Below are 20,215 nucleotides of genomic sequence, written 5' to 3' on the forward strand. Positions count from 1 at the left end.
CCTGACCGATGTACCCTCCCAGTGTAACATCTTTGGCTTTGTGTATGTACAAGATGCTACAACCACAGCAGCTAACTCTTGCGATTGTACGGGTATTGAACTTTTAGAGGAAAAGTTATTTTGTCTCATCAGAGAATACCCCACAGCTGTATTTACACTTTTCGGTGATATGAACTCTCGTATTGGCAGGGAGCAGTGCTTTATCGAAAATGATAATGTTTCTTATCTTCCAATTGAGGAAGATGATTATGACTTAGATAGTTTTCGTATATTACGAAATTCACGAGATGGAGTCGTTAACACGCAGGGTAAACAACTTTTAAACATGTGTAGAAACTTCAAAATACATGTTCTAAATGGGAGTTCAGGCTCTGATAGACTAGGAGATTACACTTTTATAGGCGGTCAAGGAAATAGTGTGGTCGACTATTGTATTGTGCCTACAGAAATATATCATCATTTTATTAATTTCAAAATATTAACAAAAACAGACTCTGACCACCTCCCACTAGCAGTTGACATGACTAGATCACGTGACACCGCTGCAGCGCGTGCAGCAGGCGCCCAGCTTCACACCGTCCATCACATACACAGGCACACGTGGCGAACAGAATATAGGGGTAAGTTCTCCGATATATTAAAGCAATCCCTTACTTATTTCTCTCAACAATTTGACCTTTGTATGCATGTAAGTATAGACGCTGCTCTAGAATCTATTCAGACTTTGTTTAGACATTGCTTTGCGTATGCAGATAACAAGGCTACCACACTCCAACAACTAAAACCAAGCACACGAAACAAGCAACCCAGATGGTTCGACAAAGACTGTGAAAGATCGAAACGAAACAAATATACACTTCTTGATACTTTCAGAGTCACTAACGACCCGGCACACTGTAAGCAATATATCGAGGCCAAAAAGGAATGTAAAGCCCTATGTAAACAGAAAAAAAAATACGTTTGAAAACAAAATAGCAGATGAAATTGTAACTGCAGCAAAAAGTAAATCATGCAAAGAGTTTTGGAGGTCAGTCAAGAAGTATTGTAACACCACCAGCACACAAACAAATATCACCCCAGAAAATTGGTATAAACACTTTAGCAACCTCTTCAACCCTCAAACAAATTGCACACAGTTTGATATACATGTACGAACATTTCTTGAAAGTCACGATGTATCTAGTTGTGAACAATGTAGAGATTGTGATGATATTTTGGGTCACGAGATCTCAAATGATGAAATTTTGAATGCAGTTAAGAAATTGAAAAATGGTAAATCTCCTGGGGCCGATGGTATTCCAACGGAGGCCATCAAGGAAACCTGTTCGATATTATTACCTTTCTATAAACGTCTTTTTAACGAGATTCTCAACACTGGCAATTTTCCAGATTCTTGGAACCTTGGTCTTGTCGTTCCGTTACACAAAGCGGGGGATAGACCGGATCCCAATAACTACAGGGGTATTGCCCTACTTGATATACTTAGCAAAGTATTCACAAGTATTCTAGACACACGTATAAAACTCTGGGCTGCAACACAGGACATAATCTCCGAATCTCAAGCAGGCTTTAGAGAAGACTACAGACCATTGACCAAATATTCGTATTAAATGGGATTGTCCATAAGTATATAAGGAAAAAACGCGGAAAAGTTTTATTGTATTTTCGTTGACTTTAAGAAAGCCTTCGACACTGTTGACAGAAATAAGCTTTTATACATACTCCTCAATAATGGATTACATGGTAAAATTAGCTCTCTTTTACATTCTATGTATACTCGCACAAAAGCAGCGGTTAGATGTACGAAGTACAGTATGTCTGAAATATTTAACCCAACGACTGGAGTACGACAAGGATGTATCTTATCACCAATTCTATTTATTATGTACATTGATGAATTAGTCAACGACATCATAAATAGCGAGTACAGCGGAGCGTTTATTGATGAGACCATAAATTCACTATCAATCCTTCTGTTTGCGGATGATGTAGCTATATTTGTTGACAGCGTTGTGAACCTGCAGAAAAAGATTGATGTCCTAGAACAGTATTGTACTAAATGAGGACTGGAAATTAACACAAATAAGACAAAGGTTATAGTCTTCAAAAAAGGTGGCAGAATTAACACAAATAAGACAAAGGTTATAGTCTTCAAAAAAGGTGGCAGAATAGCTAAAACAGAAAAATGGTCAATTGGAACAGAGAAACTAGAAACTGTCTCCTATTATAAGTATCTGGGATTAACGCTGTCTTGTAGAAATGTATTCACAAAAGCTTGCGATGTTTTATGTAAGCAAGCAGAGAAAGCATTGTTTCCTATTAAGAAATTCATGTACATATACAAAAGAATACCGTTTGATATTCTCTTCAAAATCTTTGATTGTAAAATCCAACCTATATTATTGTATGGAGCAGAAATTTGGGGAACTGTTATCCGCCATGAAATAGAAAAAGTACACTCAAAATTCTGTAAAAACGTACTACACGTGGGTTATCATACACCGAACAAGGCGGCTTTAGCCGAATGTGGGAGACATCCTCTGCGTGTAAACTACATGTCACGAGTTCTTTCATTTTGGGTACGTCTGCTTCGGCAACCGGATTCACGTTACTCGCGTCGCGTGTACGATATGCTTAAACGTTTAGACGATAACGGGGATGGCAACTGGGCTTCGGCAGTACGGTCAATACTATTTCAACATGGCTTTGCTTATGTATGGCTATACCAAAACGTTGGGAATTGTGAACTGTTTCTAAATATTTTCAAACAACGTTGTAAAGACATATACTACCAGGAATGGGCACAGGATATAAGGGACTCCAAATCACTGCACATGTACTCTACTTTCAAATTAGACATTGCTCCAGAACTGTATTTGACTGCACTCTCTTCTCAACATCTGCGCAGAGCTTTAACAAAATTTAGATGCGGCTCCACTAATCTGAAAGTAGTTGGATATAGAAGATCTAAAGACACTGACCTGAGTCTAGCCATGTGTGACTATTGCAAATATACACCAGAGGATGAGTATCATGTGCTGATGAAATGTCCTCTTTATGCAGCAGAAAGAACCCACTATATACCAAGTATCTATTCCATGAACCCGGATATACATAAATTTATACATCTTCTAAATACTAAGAACCATAACATTATGCTCCGTCTTGCAATTTTTGTAAATAAAATCTTGTCCAGGCGCTCTGCAGTACTTTAACACAAGATGTCATTTTGTACTATTGGCCTCATGGCCATATCTACGAAATAAACCTGTCTGTCTGTCTGTCTGTCTGATTACTAGGCATCCTTTAAGCAATATATTTATACTGAACATTATCAGTCGTGTGTCACAATAAGGAAACTTTAGAGTAGGGTTAGCAAGTTTCCACTGCTGATTATATGATTTGTGGGATTGAAAAAGGTAGATGCATGAAGACAAAAAGAGAAGATGGGTTATGTAAATCATGCAATACTAATGGCTTCTAGAAATGAATACCAATTTTTGCTCGTGTGTCCACTATGTGATTAACTACGCAAAAGAACTCATTATGTCATTATGTCCATTCATCCATAGATATTACAATGTATAAAATGCAATTACTATGATATGATTCAGAATGTTGCTATGTTTGTATATCATGCTATGAAACTCAGATAAGATGGATCGGCAATGAGCATCGCCTGAACGTCACAGATATATAAAACATAATATAATATGATACTTCATACATGTGTAAAATTCTTCTATATATACCACTGCTATATATTGTACTACAGGCCTGTGAGTATTGAATAAAAGATCTTTTGATCGACTGATACATAATAAGTTAGGACAAGTGAAACCTATTATAGTACACATCTGATGACCACAAGCAGGCTTATAAAGTTCAAAACAGTAAAACAATAGTAAGCTATAAAGAAGTATACAAAGGCATCGGTACCATATCCATCCATAAGCTCACCACATATGTAGGGAAAGGAGAACCCAATACCAACAGCAATAATAAACACACAAACTATTCTCGGCGAAACGTTCAGGATTTGCTTTGAACATGCTATTCCAGCAGGAAGGACAGGCGCTGAAAAAAACCCAAGAATGACAGACGCCACCCACAGTGCGGCAGCATTATCAAAGGAAAACCAAAACACGATGATACCACATAGCAGTCCCGTAAAGCTTGCACTCAAGATGTAAATCTGCTTCACACTTGTTGGAAGAATGCAGGGTACCAATCTACCAATCAGAAACGACAACCAAAATACTGATGTCATAAGAGTCATGGTGGACAGACTAATCTGAAGGCGACTCTCGATGCCAAACGTTGCGAGAAGACCGCTGTATCCAGACGGGAAGCCCTGACCAGACAAGAGCACCAGGAACATGAAAACGATAAATAGGTAGTCCTTCTTCCTGCGTTTCTGTGAATCAGGCTTATCTTGTGGTGTATGTAGTGTCTCATATTGGTCTGACTGTGACGAAGATTGTTCTTTGACGTGAAAGTAGACGTATGCTGGCACACACATAACACAGATCACTCCAAACATTATGAAAGGGTATTGAAGAAGTGTAATACCGTCAGGACCACTACAATCAATACGGTCAATCTGAAGTGATGAATCATTCATTAAGGATGATAAGTTGTTTTGTGTGTTGTTTTGTTGGACTGGAAACCTGTCAGTTGTGATGTTGTACCTTGTTTTGTACATCTCCGTTACGGCACCATCGCTGAGGAAAGGTCCGAACACCAACGGTGCTAAGACGCTTCCAAAAGACGAAACTCCAAAAAGAAGGTGCACAAGGCGTGGGTTGCTGGGCCATAGCAGGCCACACTTGTACAAGATGGCTGAAACATGGATGGAATCATGTTTTATGACGCACTAAAGCAATGCACGTTAGGACTACTTTAACATTATGCAGACAGAACGTTCTTCACGTCTATATAAAATAAGGGATATTGAATCAGATCGCTCACTCACTACATGTTTCCGTTAGGGCCAAGTAACTAGATAAGCAAGACATGCATGTGTCTTTAAGGTAAAACTTTAAGATATCTAGTCTAAGTAGTCTAAATATTGAATTACCCTCTGCCCTCTAACATGATCATTAGTTGGAGTTTAGTGTTCCGCCAGAGTGACATGCTGAACTCTCAGGCTTTCTAGACTTGCCACTTAAAGATAATTACTATCATTACTTGGCATTCAATACACCCCTGAAGCAGGGCTACAAACTAATGGTACTTGGTTTAGTAACATGTAAAGATGATTCACTTCACATATGATAGCTTTATGTATTCTTACGATTAAAGCAGGCTGCGCTAATTACTCCCACTAACGTCTGGAGTATTGCGCCCATAATGATGTTTCCAGCATACGGAAATGAGAAGAAGTAGATGGCTTTCAGGACAATCAGAACGCCAAGGATGACATAGATAGGAACATTCTCCATCACAAATGATATTATTAGTTGACTGAAGATTCCACCGATCCCCAATACCAAGAGGAGAAGGCTCAGCTCGTCTAGACCAGCTTTGAAGAGACATCTCAGGTCAGGTAGGATTGGTCCTATGGTTCCAATAATAACTCCCTGAAAAGATGTACATGTAACATTTATATTAAAGAGAAAGCTCTGCGAGGCTATGGCTAAAAATGTGTCCACGATGGCAAAGGGACATCATCAGCACAGGACTGCAATTTGATAGTAACCAAGTATGTTGTATGGTGTTACAAGTAAGGCCAGAGCGTTTAAGCCTTTTACATGGCTTAAGTGATTCAGGATATTAATTTTACCATCAAAGCGATAAATAATTAAAGTATATATGCACTTTATCTCCAAAGGATGTACCTACTGAAATGGTATAGCGGAAAAAGCGGAGACTAATGTACATATACAACGGAATCAGAGATCAGATCACCACTCGTGTGTTCACCGTTATAAACATGAAACTATATGGAATCCACATCAACGGACAATCGAGGGTGGCCAACTGCTGGTAATTTCAATATTCAGAAACCCGTTTATCAAAACAGATCAATGTGCGTTCAGTGTGAGGAACACGATAAGATAAGGAAGAGCGTTCAAGATCAAGCGGAGGACAGATATTATTCGTACATCTAAATCTAAAACATATTCTTGAATTCAAGAAGTTCTTACTTACCAGTATTAGGAAATGAACATGTACAGTAATGCCTTGTAATATGACTGACAGGCGGGTCATAACTGAACTAACAGATCATTCAGTATGATGAAGCGTAACTGTACAGTGACAAGAGGAGATTGCTGCAGAGCTGGAGGAAGAAGTCATTGCTGAAAAAAACACGGGCCATTTACGCTTTCCATATTCACTGGTTTGATGGACATAGCACAGCTTTTTGTCATATGAGTGGTTTGCTGTTAATACAGTTTTTAAAGATGCGTGTTCCAGAACGTTTGCCTTTTCATGCAAACACACTACCAAGTAATTTATATGCATAAATACCCAATGCATACACGTGGTTGTACATGACATTATGAGACTAACTATTATTATGATAATAACAGTTGAATGTCTACAATATTCCATTCATGTGACTTGAACATTGTATTCAGGTTTATGTAATGACCAGCATCCAATGAATCCCCGCATCACTGACATCACTGTTTGAAAATGTTTACAGCTGCCCGTAAACGACAGATGGGATCATTGGGGCTTAGACTATATCTGCTGCATGCACATGTGCTACTGCAGCTGGGATTCAGCCACCCTTTCAGTCGCTGGCAATGTGCCTGTTAATTAAAAAAAATGGCAATGTATTTTTCTGCGATTAACAGCAATTAATTATTTATTACGTCTTCAATCCCTCATCCACATGCATGAACATAGATAAGAGCACACAAAGACTGGCCTCTGTAAAGTTCGGCAATGTCGAGAGAGGATAGCCAGATGGGTTCATTAGACAAAAGGTTCCTGGGTTAAAGGTCAGTTACTGACCATTCGGTAGATATAGAAATGTTCCTCCATGACGTGAAAATATGCTTGCACCATCGGTAGAACATCAATCATTGTTTGAGCTTTAGTCTTCGGTTGTTGCCCCTTACATCACAGTGGATTATGTCTGTGTACGTTGGTCATAATAATTCTTGGATTTGGAATGTTGGAAGATCTATATAGTGAAGAAACGACAAGGAAGGCTAGTTAGGTAGAACGCTCTGCAATAGACTGCAACGGAATGGCTGGCTTGTTTGTTGTTTAATGTTCGAGCTTAATATATAGTTACGGTCTGCAAATATCCGAGTTTGGAACATCTAACATCCAACAACATACATCCATGCATGCACGCATGGATACATGCATGCATGCACGCACGCACGCACATACATACATACATACATACACGCATGCATGCATGCACGCACGCACATACATACATACACACACACACACACACACACATATATATATGTATATATACTCATGGAAAATTTAAGGGAACGCATGAAATAGCTGTGACTTTTAATCTTTGAATCAGTAAGAGAAAAGTTCATACAGATGAAAAGGCTTATGTCCGATCAGTATCGGGTGTGTCCCCCATGTCTCTGGAGAACTGCTTGGCATCGTCGTGGCATGCTGCGAATGAGTGTATAGATGGTATCAATCGGAATTCTACGCCATTCTTCCTGGAGAGCCACGAAAAGTTCATCCAGGTTGTTGAGTTGAACGGGTCTGTCCAAGAACATCCCAAAGATGTTCGATGGGGTTAAGGTCATGACTTTTAGCCGGCCATTGCAACACCCGGACACCTGCAACCCTCATGACCGATGTGAGGGCGGGCATTGTCATGCTGGAACTCGGACATTCAACCTGCTGTACGCGCAAATGGGACCACAATCGGGTTCAAGATCTCGTCACGATATCGTACACCTGTTATCTTGCCATCAACACGCACAAGATCTGTTGTGTGGTTAAAGGTAAACCCGCCCCACACCATAACAGAGCCCCCTTCATAATGATCATGCTGTTTGATGGTGCAGGCACTGTGACGTTCCCCAACGCGTCTCCAAACTGGAATTCGACCGTCATTATGGTCTAGTGTGTACCTGCTCTCGTCACTAAACATGCAACCTCAAGCGCTTGTGTTGATCAGTTATGTTGATTCCAACCAATGGTCGGCGGCTTTTTAGACCAGCTGATTTAAGACGATTACGCACTGTACGTGAACAAATTTGTTTGTTCTTCGCCTAAATTTCGTATTGATTTTGGAGGAGTTTGTGAACCTGTATCGCAGAGCAATAAGGCATAGAGTCCGGTCATCCCGTGGGTAGTTTTCTTTTTCCGTCCCCGACCACGCCTCATTTTGATGCAACCAGTCGCTCTTTAGAGATTCCAGAGTCTGGATATCACGCTACCAGACTTGTGAAAAGTTGTTGCAACCTGTCGTAATGAGCTTCCACCATTAACCATGCCAATTGCCTCCCATGTCTGTGCCAAAGTTAAGTACTGTCTCGCCATGTTAACAATGTTTTTAACCGTTGTGTTTGACTGTGCTCATACATGTAACGTGTAAATCTAAGTGCATGCAACTTCATACACACACACACACATATACACATATACACATACATATATATATACACACACACATATATATATATCTGACACACACACACACACACACACACACACACACACATTGAAGCCAGAATCTTTTGAGGTACTAATGGAGAGATTACTCCACTCGGTCATGTCTTGTTACCATACTTTTTGTAAATGGTCCTAAACAACTGTCCTCCGGTTCTGAAAAGATATGTTGTTTTGTTTCTGTATGGAAATTTGTTAATTTCATTCGTTTCACATATTATCGTACATGTGCATAGTGTTATCCTGCCAGGCAATCGGCAGAAAGAAAAGGAAACCAGCACAGTTTAACTCGGAGTCCACAGGTCAACACAATTCAATACTCAGCACATAGTCATTACAGGTCCGGAATAGCACAGACACTCATACATGTATACATTAATGAACGTTGCTACATGCATGATATCAATCTAGTGGTTTTATCTCCCATTATCCCTTTAAGAAAATTGTTTTTTTTTAGTTTTTATTTTCCCATTGGTAAGGTGTACAATATGGAGTACATCACACGGCATAGCAATGTAATACAGTTCTTTCAGTATGGAATATATAACATGGCATAATAATGTACACAGTTCTTACAGTATAGAGTATATCACATAGCATAGGAATGTATCCACATCCTACAATTTGGAATGCACACGTGGTATCGCAACCTATACAGTTCTTCCAGTATGGAGTACATCACATGGCTTAGCTATATACACAGTTCTTACAGTGTGGAGTACAACATGAGGCAAGGGATGTACACAGTTCTTACAGTGTGGAGTACATCACATGGCTTAGCTATATACACAGTTCTTACAGTATGGAGTACATCACATGGCTTAGCTATATACACAGTTCTTACAGTATGGAGTACATCACATGGCTTAGCTATATACACAGTTCTTACAGTGTGGAGTACATCACATGGCTTAGCTATATACACAGTTCTTACAGTGTGGAGTACATCACATGGCTTAGCTATATACACAGTTCTTACAGTGTGGAGTACAACATGAGGCAAGGGATGTACACAGTTCTTACAGTGTGGAGTACATCACATGGCTTAGCTACATACACAGTTCTTACAGTGTGGAGTACAACATGAGGCAAGGGATGTACACAGTTCTTACAGTGTGGAGTACATCACATGGCTTAGCTATATACACAGTTCTTACAGTGTGGAGTACATCACATGGCTTAGCTATATACACAGTTCTTACAGTATGGAGTACATCACATGGCTTAGCTATATACACAGTTCTTACAGTGTGGAGTACAACATGTGGCAAGGGATGTACACAGTTCTTACAGTGTGGAGTACATCACATGGCTTAGCTATATACACAGTTCTTCCAGTATGGAGTACATCACATGGCTTAGCTATATACACAGTTCTTACAGTGTGGAGTACAACATGAGGCAAGGGATGTACACAGTTCTTACAGTGTGGAGTACATCACATGGCTTAGCTATATACACAGTTCTTACAGTGTGGAGTACATCACATGGCTTAGCTATATACACAGTTCTTACAGTGTGGAGTACAACATGAGGCAAGGGATGTACACAGTTCTTACAATGTGGAGTACCACATGTGGCAAGGGATGTACACAGTTCTTACAGTGTGGAGTACAACATGTGTCAAGGGATGTACACAGTTCTTACAGTGTGGAGTACATCACATGGCTTAGCTATATACACAGTTCTTCCAGTATGGAGTACATCACATGGCTTAGCTATATACACAGTTCTTACAGTGTGGAGTACAACATGAGGCAAGGGATGTACACAGTTCTTACAGTGTGGAGTACATCACATGGCTTAGCTATATACACAGTTCTTCCAGTATGGAGTACATCACATGGCTTAGCTATATACACAGTTCTTACAGTGTGGAGTACAACATGTGGCAAGGGATGTACACAGTTCTTACAGTGTGGAGTACATCACATGGCTTAGCTATATACACAGTTCTTACAGTGTGGAGTACAACATGAGGCAAGGGATGTACACAGTTCTTACAGTGTGGAGTACATCACATGGCTTAGCTATATACACAGTTCTTACAGTGTGGAGTACATCACATGGCTTAGCTATATACACAGTTCTTACAGTGTGGAGTACAACATGAGGCAAGGGATGTACACAGTTCTTACAATGTCGAGTACCACATGTGGCAAGGGATGTACACAGTTCTTACAGTGTGGAGTACAACATGTGTCAAGGGATGTACACAGTTCTTACAGTGTGGAGTACATCACATGGCTTAGCTATATACACAGTTCTTACAGTGTGGAGTACAACATGAGGCAAGGGATGTACACAGTTCTTACAGTGTGGAGTACATCACATGGCTTAGCTATATACACAGTTCTTACAGTGTGGAGTACAACATGAGGCAAGGGATGTACACAGTTCTTACAATGTGGAGTACCACATGTGGCAAGGGATGTACACAGTTCTTACAGTGTGGAGTACAACATGTGTCAAGGGATGTACACAGTTCTTACAGTGTGGAGTACATCACATGGCTTAGCTATATACACCGTTCTTACAGTGTGGAGTACAACATGAGGCAAGGGATGTACACAGTTCTTACAATGTGGAGTACCACATGTGGCAAGGGATGTACACAGTTCTTACAGTGTGGAGTACAACATGTGTCAAGGGATGTACACAGTTCTTACAGTGTGGAGTACATCACATGGCTTAGCTATATACACAGTTCTTACAGTGTGGAGTACAACATGAGGCAAGGGATGTACACAGTTCTTACAATGTGGAGTACCACATGTGGCAAGGGATGTACACAGTTCTTACAGTGTGGAGTACAACATGTGTCAAGGGATGTACACAGTTCTTACAGTGTGGAGTACATCACATGGCTTAGCTATATACACAGTTCTTACAGTGTGGAGTACAACATGAGGCAAGGGATGTACACAGTTCTTACAATGTGGAGTACCACATGTGGCAAGGGATGTACACAGTTCTTACAGTGTGGAGTACAACATGTGTCAAGGGATGAACACAGTTCTTACAATGTGGAGTACAACATGTGTCAAGGGATGTACACAGTTCTTACAGTGTGGAGTACATCACATGGCTTAGCTATATACACAGTTCTTACAGTGTGGAGTACAACATGAGGCAAGGGATGTACACAGTTCTTACAATGTGGAGTACCACATGTGGCAAGGGATGTACACAGTTCTTACAGTGTGGAGTACAACATGTGTCAAGGGATGTACACAGTTCTTACAATGTGGAGTACAACATGTGTCAAGGGATGTACACAGTTCTTACAGTGTGGAGTACATCACATGGCTTAGCTATATACACAGTTCTTACAGTGTGGAGTACAACATGTGGCAAGGGATGTACACAGTTCTTACAATGTGGAGTACCACATGTGGCAAGGGATGTACACAGTTCTTACAGTGTGGAGTACAACATGTGTCAAGGGATGTACACAGTTCTTACAATGTGGAGTACATCACATGGCTTAGCTATATACACAGTTCTTACAGTGTGGAGTACATCACATGGCTTAGCTATATACACAGTTCTTACAGTGTGGAGTACAACATGTGGCAAGGGATGTACACAGTTCTTACAATGTGGAGTACCACATGTGGCAAGGGATGTACACAGTTCTTACAATGTGGAGTACATCACATGGCATAGCTATATACACAGTTCTTCCAGTATGGAGTACATCACATGGCTTAGCTATATACACAGTTCTTACAGTGTGGAGTACAACATGTGGCAAGGGATGTACACAGTTCTTACAGTGTGGAGTACAACATGAGGCAAGGGATGTACACAGTTCTTACAGTGTGGAGTACAACATGAGGCAAGGGATGTACACAGTTCTTACAGTGTGGAGTACAACATGAGGCAAGGGATGTACACAGTTCTTACAGTGTGGGGTACAACATGTGGCAAGGGATGTACACAGTTCTTACAGTGTGGAGTACAATATGAGGCAAGGGATGTACACAGTTCTTACACTGTGGAGTACAACATGTGGCAAGGGATGTACACAGTTCTTACACTGTTGAGTAGATTATACGGCACAACAATGCACACAATTCTTACAATATGGAATACATCATAAGACGTAGGAATGTACACCTTTCTACAGTATGGAATGCATCTGGTGGTGTAGCAATGTGCACAGTTCTCGGATCAGCATATTACTGGACATTTTGTACGCAGTCTGATACAACAGTTATTTCACCTAGAAGAATTTATAACCTTTCTCGGATATTCCCAGACATTTCAAATTAAAAGGGAGAAAAGGACACATCAATTTTCCTAAATGTCTTTCAGTGTATTTAAAAATTGCTGATTTTAGTCCTTGATATCTCAAAAATTCAATTGGCAAGTCATGTTTAAACTGCTATTCATCTAAGCTACAGATGTCACCGGAGTTGTTCATTAAGTCATTAGTAAAGATCACGCCCTTATCAAATAAATCAGGATAAAAAATAGGTTTCTCATCAATACATATATTATTGGTGCACCATACCAATTGGGGCAGCGTATCTAAAAAGCTATCAGTTTTCTGGTATTTTTTGTAACAAATGTGCCCATGCATTAAAAACATCGAGCCAAAAGGCATTTGAGATACACGGTAACACTGTTCTTTCTAAGTAATTCTGTGTTTGTGCTGCTATAACATGTCTAACATCTGGGTCATTTGTATCGCCAATTTTGGGTGGTGCTACCACAACAATTCTTTTAAATTTGTCTCGTTTACCTTTCCAAATCAACTGAAAACACTTTTTCCGGAAATCTTTTACGAGCTGAAAAGATTGTTTAACTTTAATATATTGACTGCAATGTGAGTCAAGACAAAACCATGATCTACCATAATCAGGAAGATGTATTAAAACAACGAAAATGGATTGACGCATTTGATAAACTGCTGTCACGTACTTTATTCATGGAAGTAACTGGTTATCATATTTAGGCAATCAATATGTGAATAATTGTAATAAATAAGTCCGCTTACCTGTCCGACAGATCTGACGATTAATGACGAGAAGGACAATGATTGCGGTATATTATGGCCAATCGGTCCCTATACACAAATCAAGTCTGTTATCATAAATATCTGACAACCACAAGTAGACTTATAAAGTTTAAAACAGTAAAGCAATAGTAGACTATAAAGAAGTACACAAAGGCGTCAGTACCATATCCATCCATGAGTCCACCACATATGTAGGGGATGGAAAACCCAATACCAACAGCAATGAAAAAAACACAAACTATTCTCGGCGAAACGTTCAGGATTTGCTTTGAACATGCTATTCCAGCAGGTATGACAGGCGCTGAAAAAAGTCCAAGAATGACAGACGCCACCCACAGTGCGGCAGCATTATCAAAGGAAAAACAAAACACGATTATCATAAATAGCAGTCCCGTAAAGCTTGCACTCAAGATGTAAATCTGCTTCACACATGCTGGAAGAATGCAGGGTACCAATCTACCAATCAGAAACGACAACCAAAATACTGATGTCATAAGAGTCATGGTGGACAGACTAATCTGGAGGTGACTCTCGATGCCAAACGTTGCGAGAAGACCGCTGTATCCAGACGGGAAGCCCTGACCAGACAAAAGTATCAGGAACATGAAAACGATAAAAAGATAGTCCTTCTTCCTGCGTTTCTGTGAATCAGGTTTGTCTTGTGGTGTATGTAGTGTCCCATATTGGTCTGACTGTGACAAAGCTTGTTCTTTGACGTGGAAGTAGAGGTATGCTGGCACACACATAACACAGATCACTCCAAACATTATGAAAGGGTATTGAAGAAGTGTAATACCGTCAGGACCACTACAATCAATACTGTCAATCGGAAGTGATGAATCATTCACTACGGATGTCACGTTTCGCCTGAATTGTACATGTTCTCCGTTGAAAACGTGTGTGCTCTCTTGTTGGAAAGGGCCCCTGGCAGTTGTGATGTTATACCTTGTTGTGTACATCTCCGTTACGGCACCATCGCTGAGGAAAGGACCGAACACCAACGGTGCTAAGACGCTCCCTAAAGACGAAAATCCAAAAAGAAGGTGCACAAGGCGTGGGTTGCCGGACCATAACTGTCCACACTTGTACAAGATGGCTGAAACATGGAACCATGTTTATGACGCACCAAAGCAATGTGCTTCGGCTAGTAAATTAACATATATGTGGATAGAACTTTACATATACTCTTACAAAATGTAGGGGATCTTCATGTTTTAAAGTTTACGATTAAAAATATTTAGGAGATTTATCGGAGTCAATCAATGTTGATATGATACTATTCCTTACATTTGCATTTCCTTACAATCACAGTTATTTGGAATGTAGTCGCTTTTGAAAGTTTATTGGTGTGCGACATGTAATTTGCATGTATACGATTTTCATTTTAAAACAAATGACTAGAAGCAATAACAAATACGTGATACAAAATGAGTGTCAAAATTAATGTTCTAAGTGATTTCACGATCTTCGTGTAAAAACGTCAAAATCAAGAATGGGACCTCATGCACGTGTATGGGGCTACTGCGGTGTGTACGTGCATATCATGCGTTGTGTTTAGGGGTGGCAATAGAGGGAAATGGTGGGGCGTTCATAAGATGTCTGTGCTTGAAACGTTTGTTGATATGTACACTTCCTATCCAAATTAAAAGTCCAGTATCCCCTACTTTGTATAGTAGCTCTATATAAAATACCATCTTGGATAAGAGCACTCACACGGTGCGTGTTTCTGCTACGGCCAAGCAACTATATACTATGGACATCTTGTCCTTGATCATCATCATCATCACCGTGAGTTTAATGCACTGGCAGAGTGACATCCTTAACTCTCGGTCTTTCTAGACTTGCCTCTTTAACAGATAGAACTATTATCATTCCTTAGCATTCAATATACAAACAACAAAATGATAGCTGGTTTAGTAACATGTAGACATGACCCACAGTGCATATGAGAAGTATAGCTTTATACATTCTTACGATTAAAGCAGGCTGGGCTTATTATTCCCGCCAACGTCTGGAGTATTGTGCCCATAATGATGTTTCCAGCATACGGAAATGAGAAGAAGTAGATGGATTTCAGGACAATCAGAACGCCAAGGATGACATAGATAGGAACATTCTCCATCACAAATGATATTATTAGTTGACTGAAGATTCCACCGATCCCCAATACCAAGAGGAGAAGGCTCAGTTCGTCTAGACCAGCTTTGAAGAGACATCTGAGGTCAGGTAAGATGGGTCCAATAACTCCAATAATAACTCCCTGGAAGGAAGATTTAAGGTTTATGTTAAAGAGAAAACCTCTGCGAGGCTTTAGCTAAAATGTGTCAACGATTGCAAACGGACATCACCAGCATAGGCCTGCAATACGATAGTAACCGAATACGTGGTATGGTTTATAGGTAAGGTTAAGGGTGCTAAAATTTTTACAAGGACACCTGTTATCAACATTGATTTCAAGTGATTCAGTACATTAATTTTACCACTAAACTGATAAATAATTAATGTATGCATTACTATGCACTTTATCCCCAAAACTTTTCTTACTGAAAAAACCCATGAGGGAGTATCTACCTATAGATCATGTCGCTCAGTCGTGGTTAACATTTTACTGTATGGACTCCGCATCCAAAATAAAAATAAAACACGTTTATCAAAATAGATCAATGTGCGTTTAAGATGAGGGCTATGATAAATTAGTCTTCATCTGAACGTTATTTATTTCACGAAGAATGAAAACAAATGATGTGTCGATTATTCTATAGTGTATGTTCGATTTATATAATGAGTTGGATATTCTGTCTTGCATATCCAAACAAGTAGCCCCGCAATTACTTGATTGAGTTTCATGAAATATTTATAATAACATTAGACACCAATAAACGATTTTACAATGTTTATTCGAAAACATTTACTTTCAGCTCTAAACATTTATCTCTTGGCTATATTTAACACACGTGAATTTAGCAATAAAGGAAACCACATATATTTGTAAATCGGTGAAGTTAATCGCCCCGATACGTTTAAGTGGCTTTTAAAGCGCATATTTGGGTGAGGTTGTAAGTACGTTAAAAGGAGGATGTTTTAAATCACCCGTGTTTGTGGATGGACATATAGTCCAGGTGCCTGGTTCCTAACAAACCAGCTATCGACACTGTGTACGGTAGTCCAATGAATATGGCCGACTTAGTTCTCAGATTACTCATGTCTACATTCCTTCTCTGTGGAACAAGTGTGGAGATACAGATAAGTAACTGGAATCGTCTTTGTCATACAGGGTGTGACAAACAAGGACCACAGCACCTGTCTCAGCTGATTGAGAAGTGGTTGCATCTCAGCAGGATTGAATGTGTTGCCTTATGTGCCAAGAAACACGATTGCAGGTACGTTTCGTATAACAAAAGAGAACCAAGAACATGCCTCACCTTCTCAAGTTGCAATGTAGACGATGGCGTGTTTGGTATTCGTGATTCCAATAATTGCATCGTCTATTCAGACAAACAGTTCCAGGGAACAGAACAAATGCACTTGGTTAAAGACGTGGTATCGCCTTCGGAAAGTGTTTCCATAACTTCCCCGGAACAAGGAGAGATGCTTGCAACCAACGACGAAAAGGACGTCTCATCTGTTCCTGAAAGAGTCACTGTCCAAATTGGAGGTGATGGGGACCCTCTTGAAACATCACACTGCAGTTGCATTCATCCTCAGTACAAGAATGGTACTACTCATGCCTTGCCAAACATTTTCACTCTACAAAATCAAAATGAGAAGACGTACCTTCAGGCTTTTGACTTTGCAAAAGAAACATTTGTTACTTTGAACATTGAAATTGAAACGATTACCGACATCGCTGTCGACGTGGATGATGGTGTTGTGTATATCGTGGAGAACAAATCTCCTGCTTCTATGATATCACTTTCAAAATTCTGCTGTGACGGTTCTAGCAAGATCACACTGGCGACGTTCAAGGGCGGTTGGCTTATTGCTTCAGATCCCATCTTGGACAGTGTGTTTTATGTCAGAGCGCCTCTTAGACGAGGCAAGCCGAGAATCATTATGTTGAACGTTAACACAAGGACGGAACAAGTCATCACAAAACTCAAGAAAATGTCTAACTTGATAGGCGCGGATTTTGTTAACCAGAGGATTTATTGGGTAGGACCCCACTTTGATAACCGACTTAAAATTTTGAGTGTGGGGTATAGTTCTAAAAAGGATAATATCAAACATGTTGTTTCTTTACCTCAGCATACTCGTGAACGATATTGGCTTTTCGCAGCTAAGTATCCTATCATTACCTGGTGTGCAACTGATGATAGTGCAAAGCAGTACTTCATGGACAGAAAGGAATCTCGCACTGTGACAAACAAGTCGGGTATTTGTAAGAGGGTGGGAAGCATGAAGAATGGGTTCTTTGTCATCTGGATGGCTGTATTCCAAGACATATCGTCTCTTATGCTGTACGACCAAAATGGAAATATTTTTAAAACAATCCATCTACCTTCGCGGGATATATTGGTAGCCTAAATAACGCAAACCGTTCAAAATGTATTCAACCACATCAACGATTATGTGGTTTTCTTCTGGATTCACAATCAACAATCAGAATGCTGCGCATGCTAGAGCTGCATGTATGTAAAAAGCTTATATTCATTTTGCGTAATGACTGGTGTGTAGACAAGCACATGTAACGGCTTGCCGTGAGAGGTTAGGCAGGCATGCCGCGTTATTTTGATCTTCAGTTATAGGTAGGTGGTATTCATACTCCTATGTTATAACTATGCTGTATTCATACTCCACTGCTGTACTCATACTTCACTAATATAAGTATGTTGTATTCATACTCCACTGCTGTACTCATACTTCACTAATATAAGTATGTTGTATTCATACTCCAATGGTGTAACTATGTTGTATTCATGCTCCAGTGTTGTAACTATTTTGTATTCATGATACACTGTTATAACTATGTTGTATTCATACTCCACTGTAATAACTGTGTTGTATCCAAGGCATACTCACCTTTTGTAACTATGTCAGATTCATATCCCACTGATATACCACATGATGTTAGTTTTATAATTTGTTTGTATGGAGTGTGCAACATTATGAGTGTTCAAAATAATTGCCTTAAATAGTAACATCAGTTTCCGTGACTACCTTAGACGTATTCTGTCCATCAAAAGTTTAGAGTCACTAGTGTAAATACAGCCACTTTTGTTACTCAACGTTCTAAAGTAGATTTTGCAAAATAGATACTGTTTAAAGGCACTGCTTATAATTGTGTATTGTAAAGCAAATCCGTTACGTAAGATTATTGTTATCCGTTCAATAAATGATAAAACTCGGTGAAAAATGACAAATCAAAACTGTGCACCAAAACCCAACTGTTCACATATTCGATATTTGCACATGCTTTTAAGCAATTTGATGTATATTTCGCGTGCAATTAATCTTCATATGGTTTGCAGTTGTTTCCCGAAAGTTAGTGGAGAAGTTCATGTTCGATGTAACCATGTAGACATGGATAACATGTAATGAGTATATTACTTGAGTCTAAACTTTTGATGGGTTGTATATTTGCAACCTTCTTAATGTACTCGTTGTGATACATGTGGTTTTCTGAAAAGGACTCGCTAGTGGTCTACGTTATATTAGCATGATATGGATCTATTTTTTGTCGAAATGAAAAGAGTTTGTATAAGTAAAATATACCTCGCTTGGGTATCTAATAAATGAAATAGACATCTTATGGTCACTTTGTTTCACTTTTTTTATTTACTTAACACGTTTAATTTGCATATTATTGACATACGCCAGAATATTCCAAATGCGTAGATCCTTGATGATGGTGCCGATCACTGGATTGTCTTTTCAAGACTCGAGTATATACAGATAATCTAGAGGTCGTCATGCTGTTGATCACTGGATTATTTAGCCCAGATATTGTCAGATCGTCATCGGGGACTCGGTGGGCAAGCTGTCTAAGGCGTCAGGCTAGTAATCAAGCGAGCTTGGAGGTGCCGGGATCGAGCCCACCTGTGACCGAGTGTCAAGCACCTTGGAGTCAACTTTGTGTGCAGACTCTTTCAGTGTTGTCACAACCTTGTGTACTTAAAAGAACCCACGAATCCGTTGGTGTATGACCAGACGGTGGCTACATGAATACGTGCAAACACCTGGTTGCGGGTACAGAAACGTGCAGTAAACATGGACAAAGTACGGTGACTCTCTGTCCCCGTCCACCTAGCTGTGAATGGGTACCCCGTAAGGATGGGAAAGCCAGATTAACTCGTTGCGCCTGGTAGGCTGCAAGAGGTGTATGATCCCCAGGGAATTGAAATTGAAAATACTATGTGCCGTTGTGATGGACATCCAATGGTCGAGGGAAAATTAGCGCCCTTGAGCATTTGAACCAACTGGATATCGGCGCTATACAAATATCTAGCAGTATGGTATGGTATGGTATGGTATGGTATGGTATGGTATGGTATGGTATGGTATGGTATGATGTGTTAAATAGCACTGAGATGGTAAAAGCACATATAGCTCGTGGTATTACTTAGCGCCTAAACTTGA

At 39.8% G+C, this 20,215-nt stretch overlaps 1 protein-coding gene across 1 annotated transcript; it reads left to right on the forward strand.

Annotated features, from left to right (window-relative positions):
• The first annotated feature begins 583 nt into the window (after nucleotides 1-583).
• LOC137276703 (uncharacterized) lies at nucleotides 584-19,388 on the forward strand. Its single transcript, XM_067808323.1, has 2 exons — nucleotides 584-620; nucleotides 16,914-19,388. Exon 2 carries the CDS (start codon nucleotides 17,159-17,161, stop codon nucleotides 18,161-18,163), a length of 1,005 nt encoding a protein of 334 aa, XP_067664424.1. The 5' UTR covers nucleotides 584-620; nucleotides 16,914-17,158; the 3' UTR covers nucleotides 18,164-19,388.
• Nucleotides 19,389-20,215: the final 827 nt, after the last annotated feature.

The sequence above is a fragment of the Haliotis asinina genome, chromosome 3 (genome assembly GCF_037392515.1).
Source record: "Haliotis asinina isolate JCU_RB_2024 chromosome 3, JCU_Hal_asi_v2, whole genome shotgun sequence".
NCBI lineage: Eukaryota > Metazoa > Mollusca > Gastropoda > Lepetellida > Haliotidae > Haliotis > Haliotis asinina.

Excerpts from the sequence above, each read along its gene's own strand:
- LOC137276703 (XM_067808323.1), top strand. The coding sequence starts at position 17,159 with ATGCACTTGGTTAAAGACGTGGTATCGCCTTCGGAAAGTGTTTCCATA.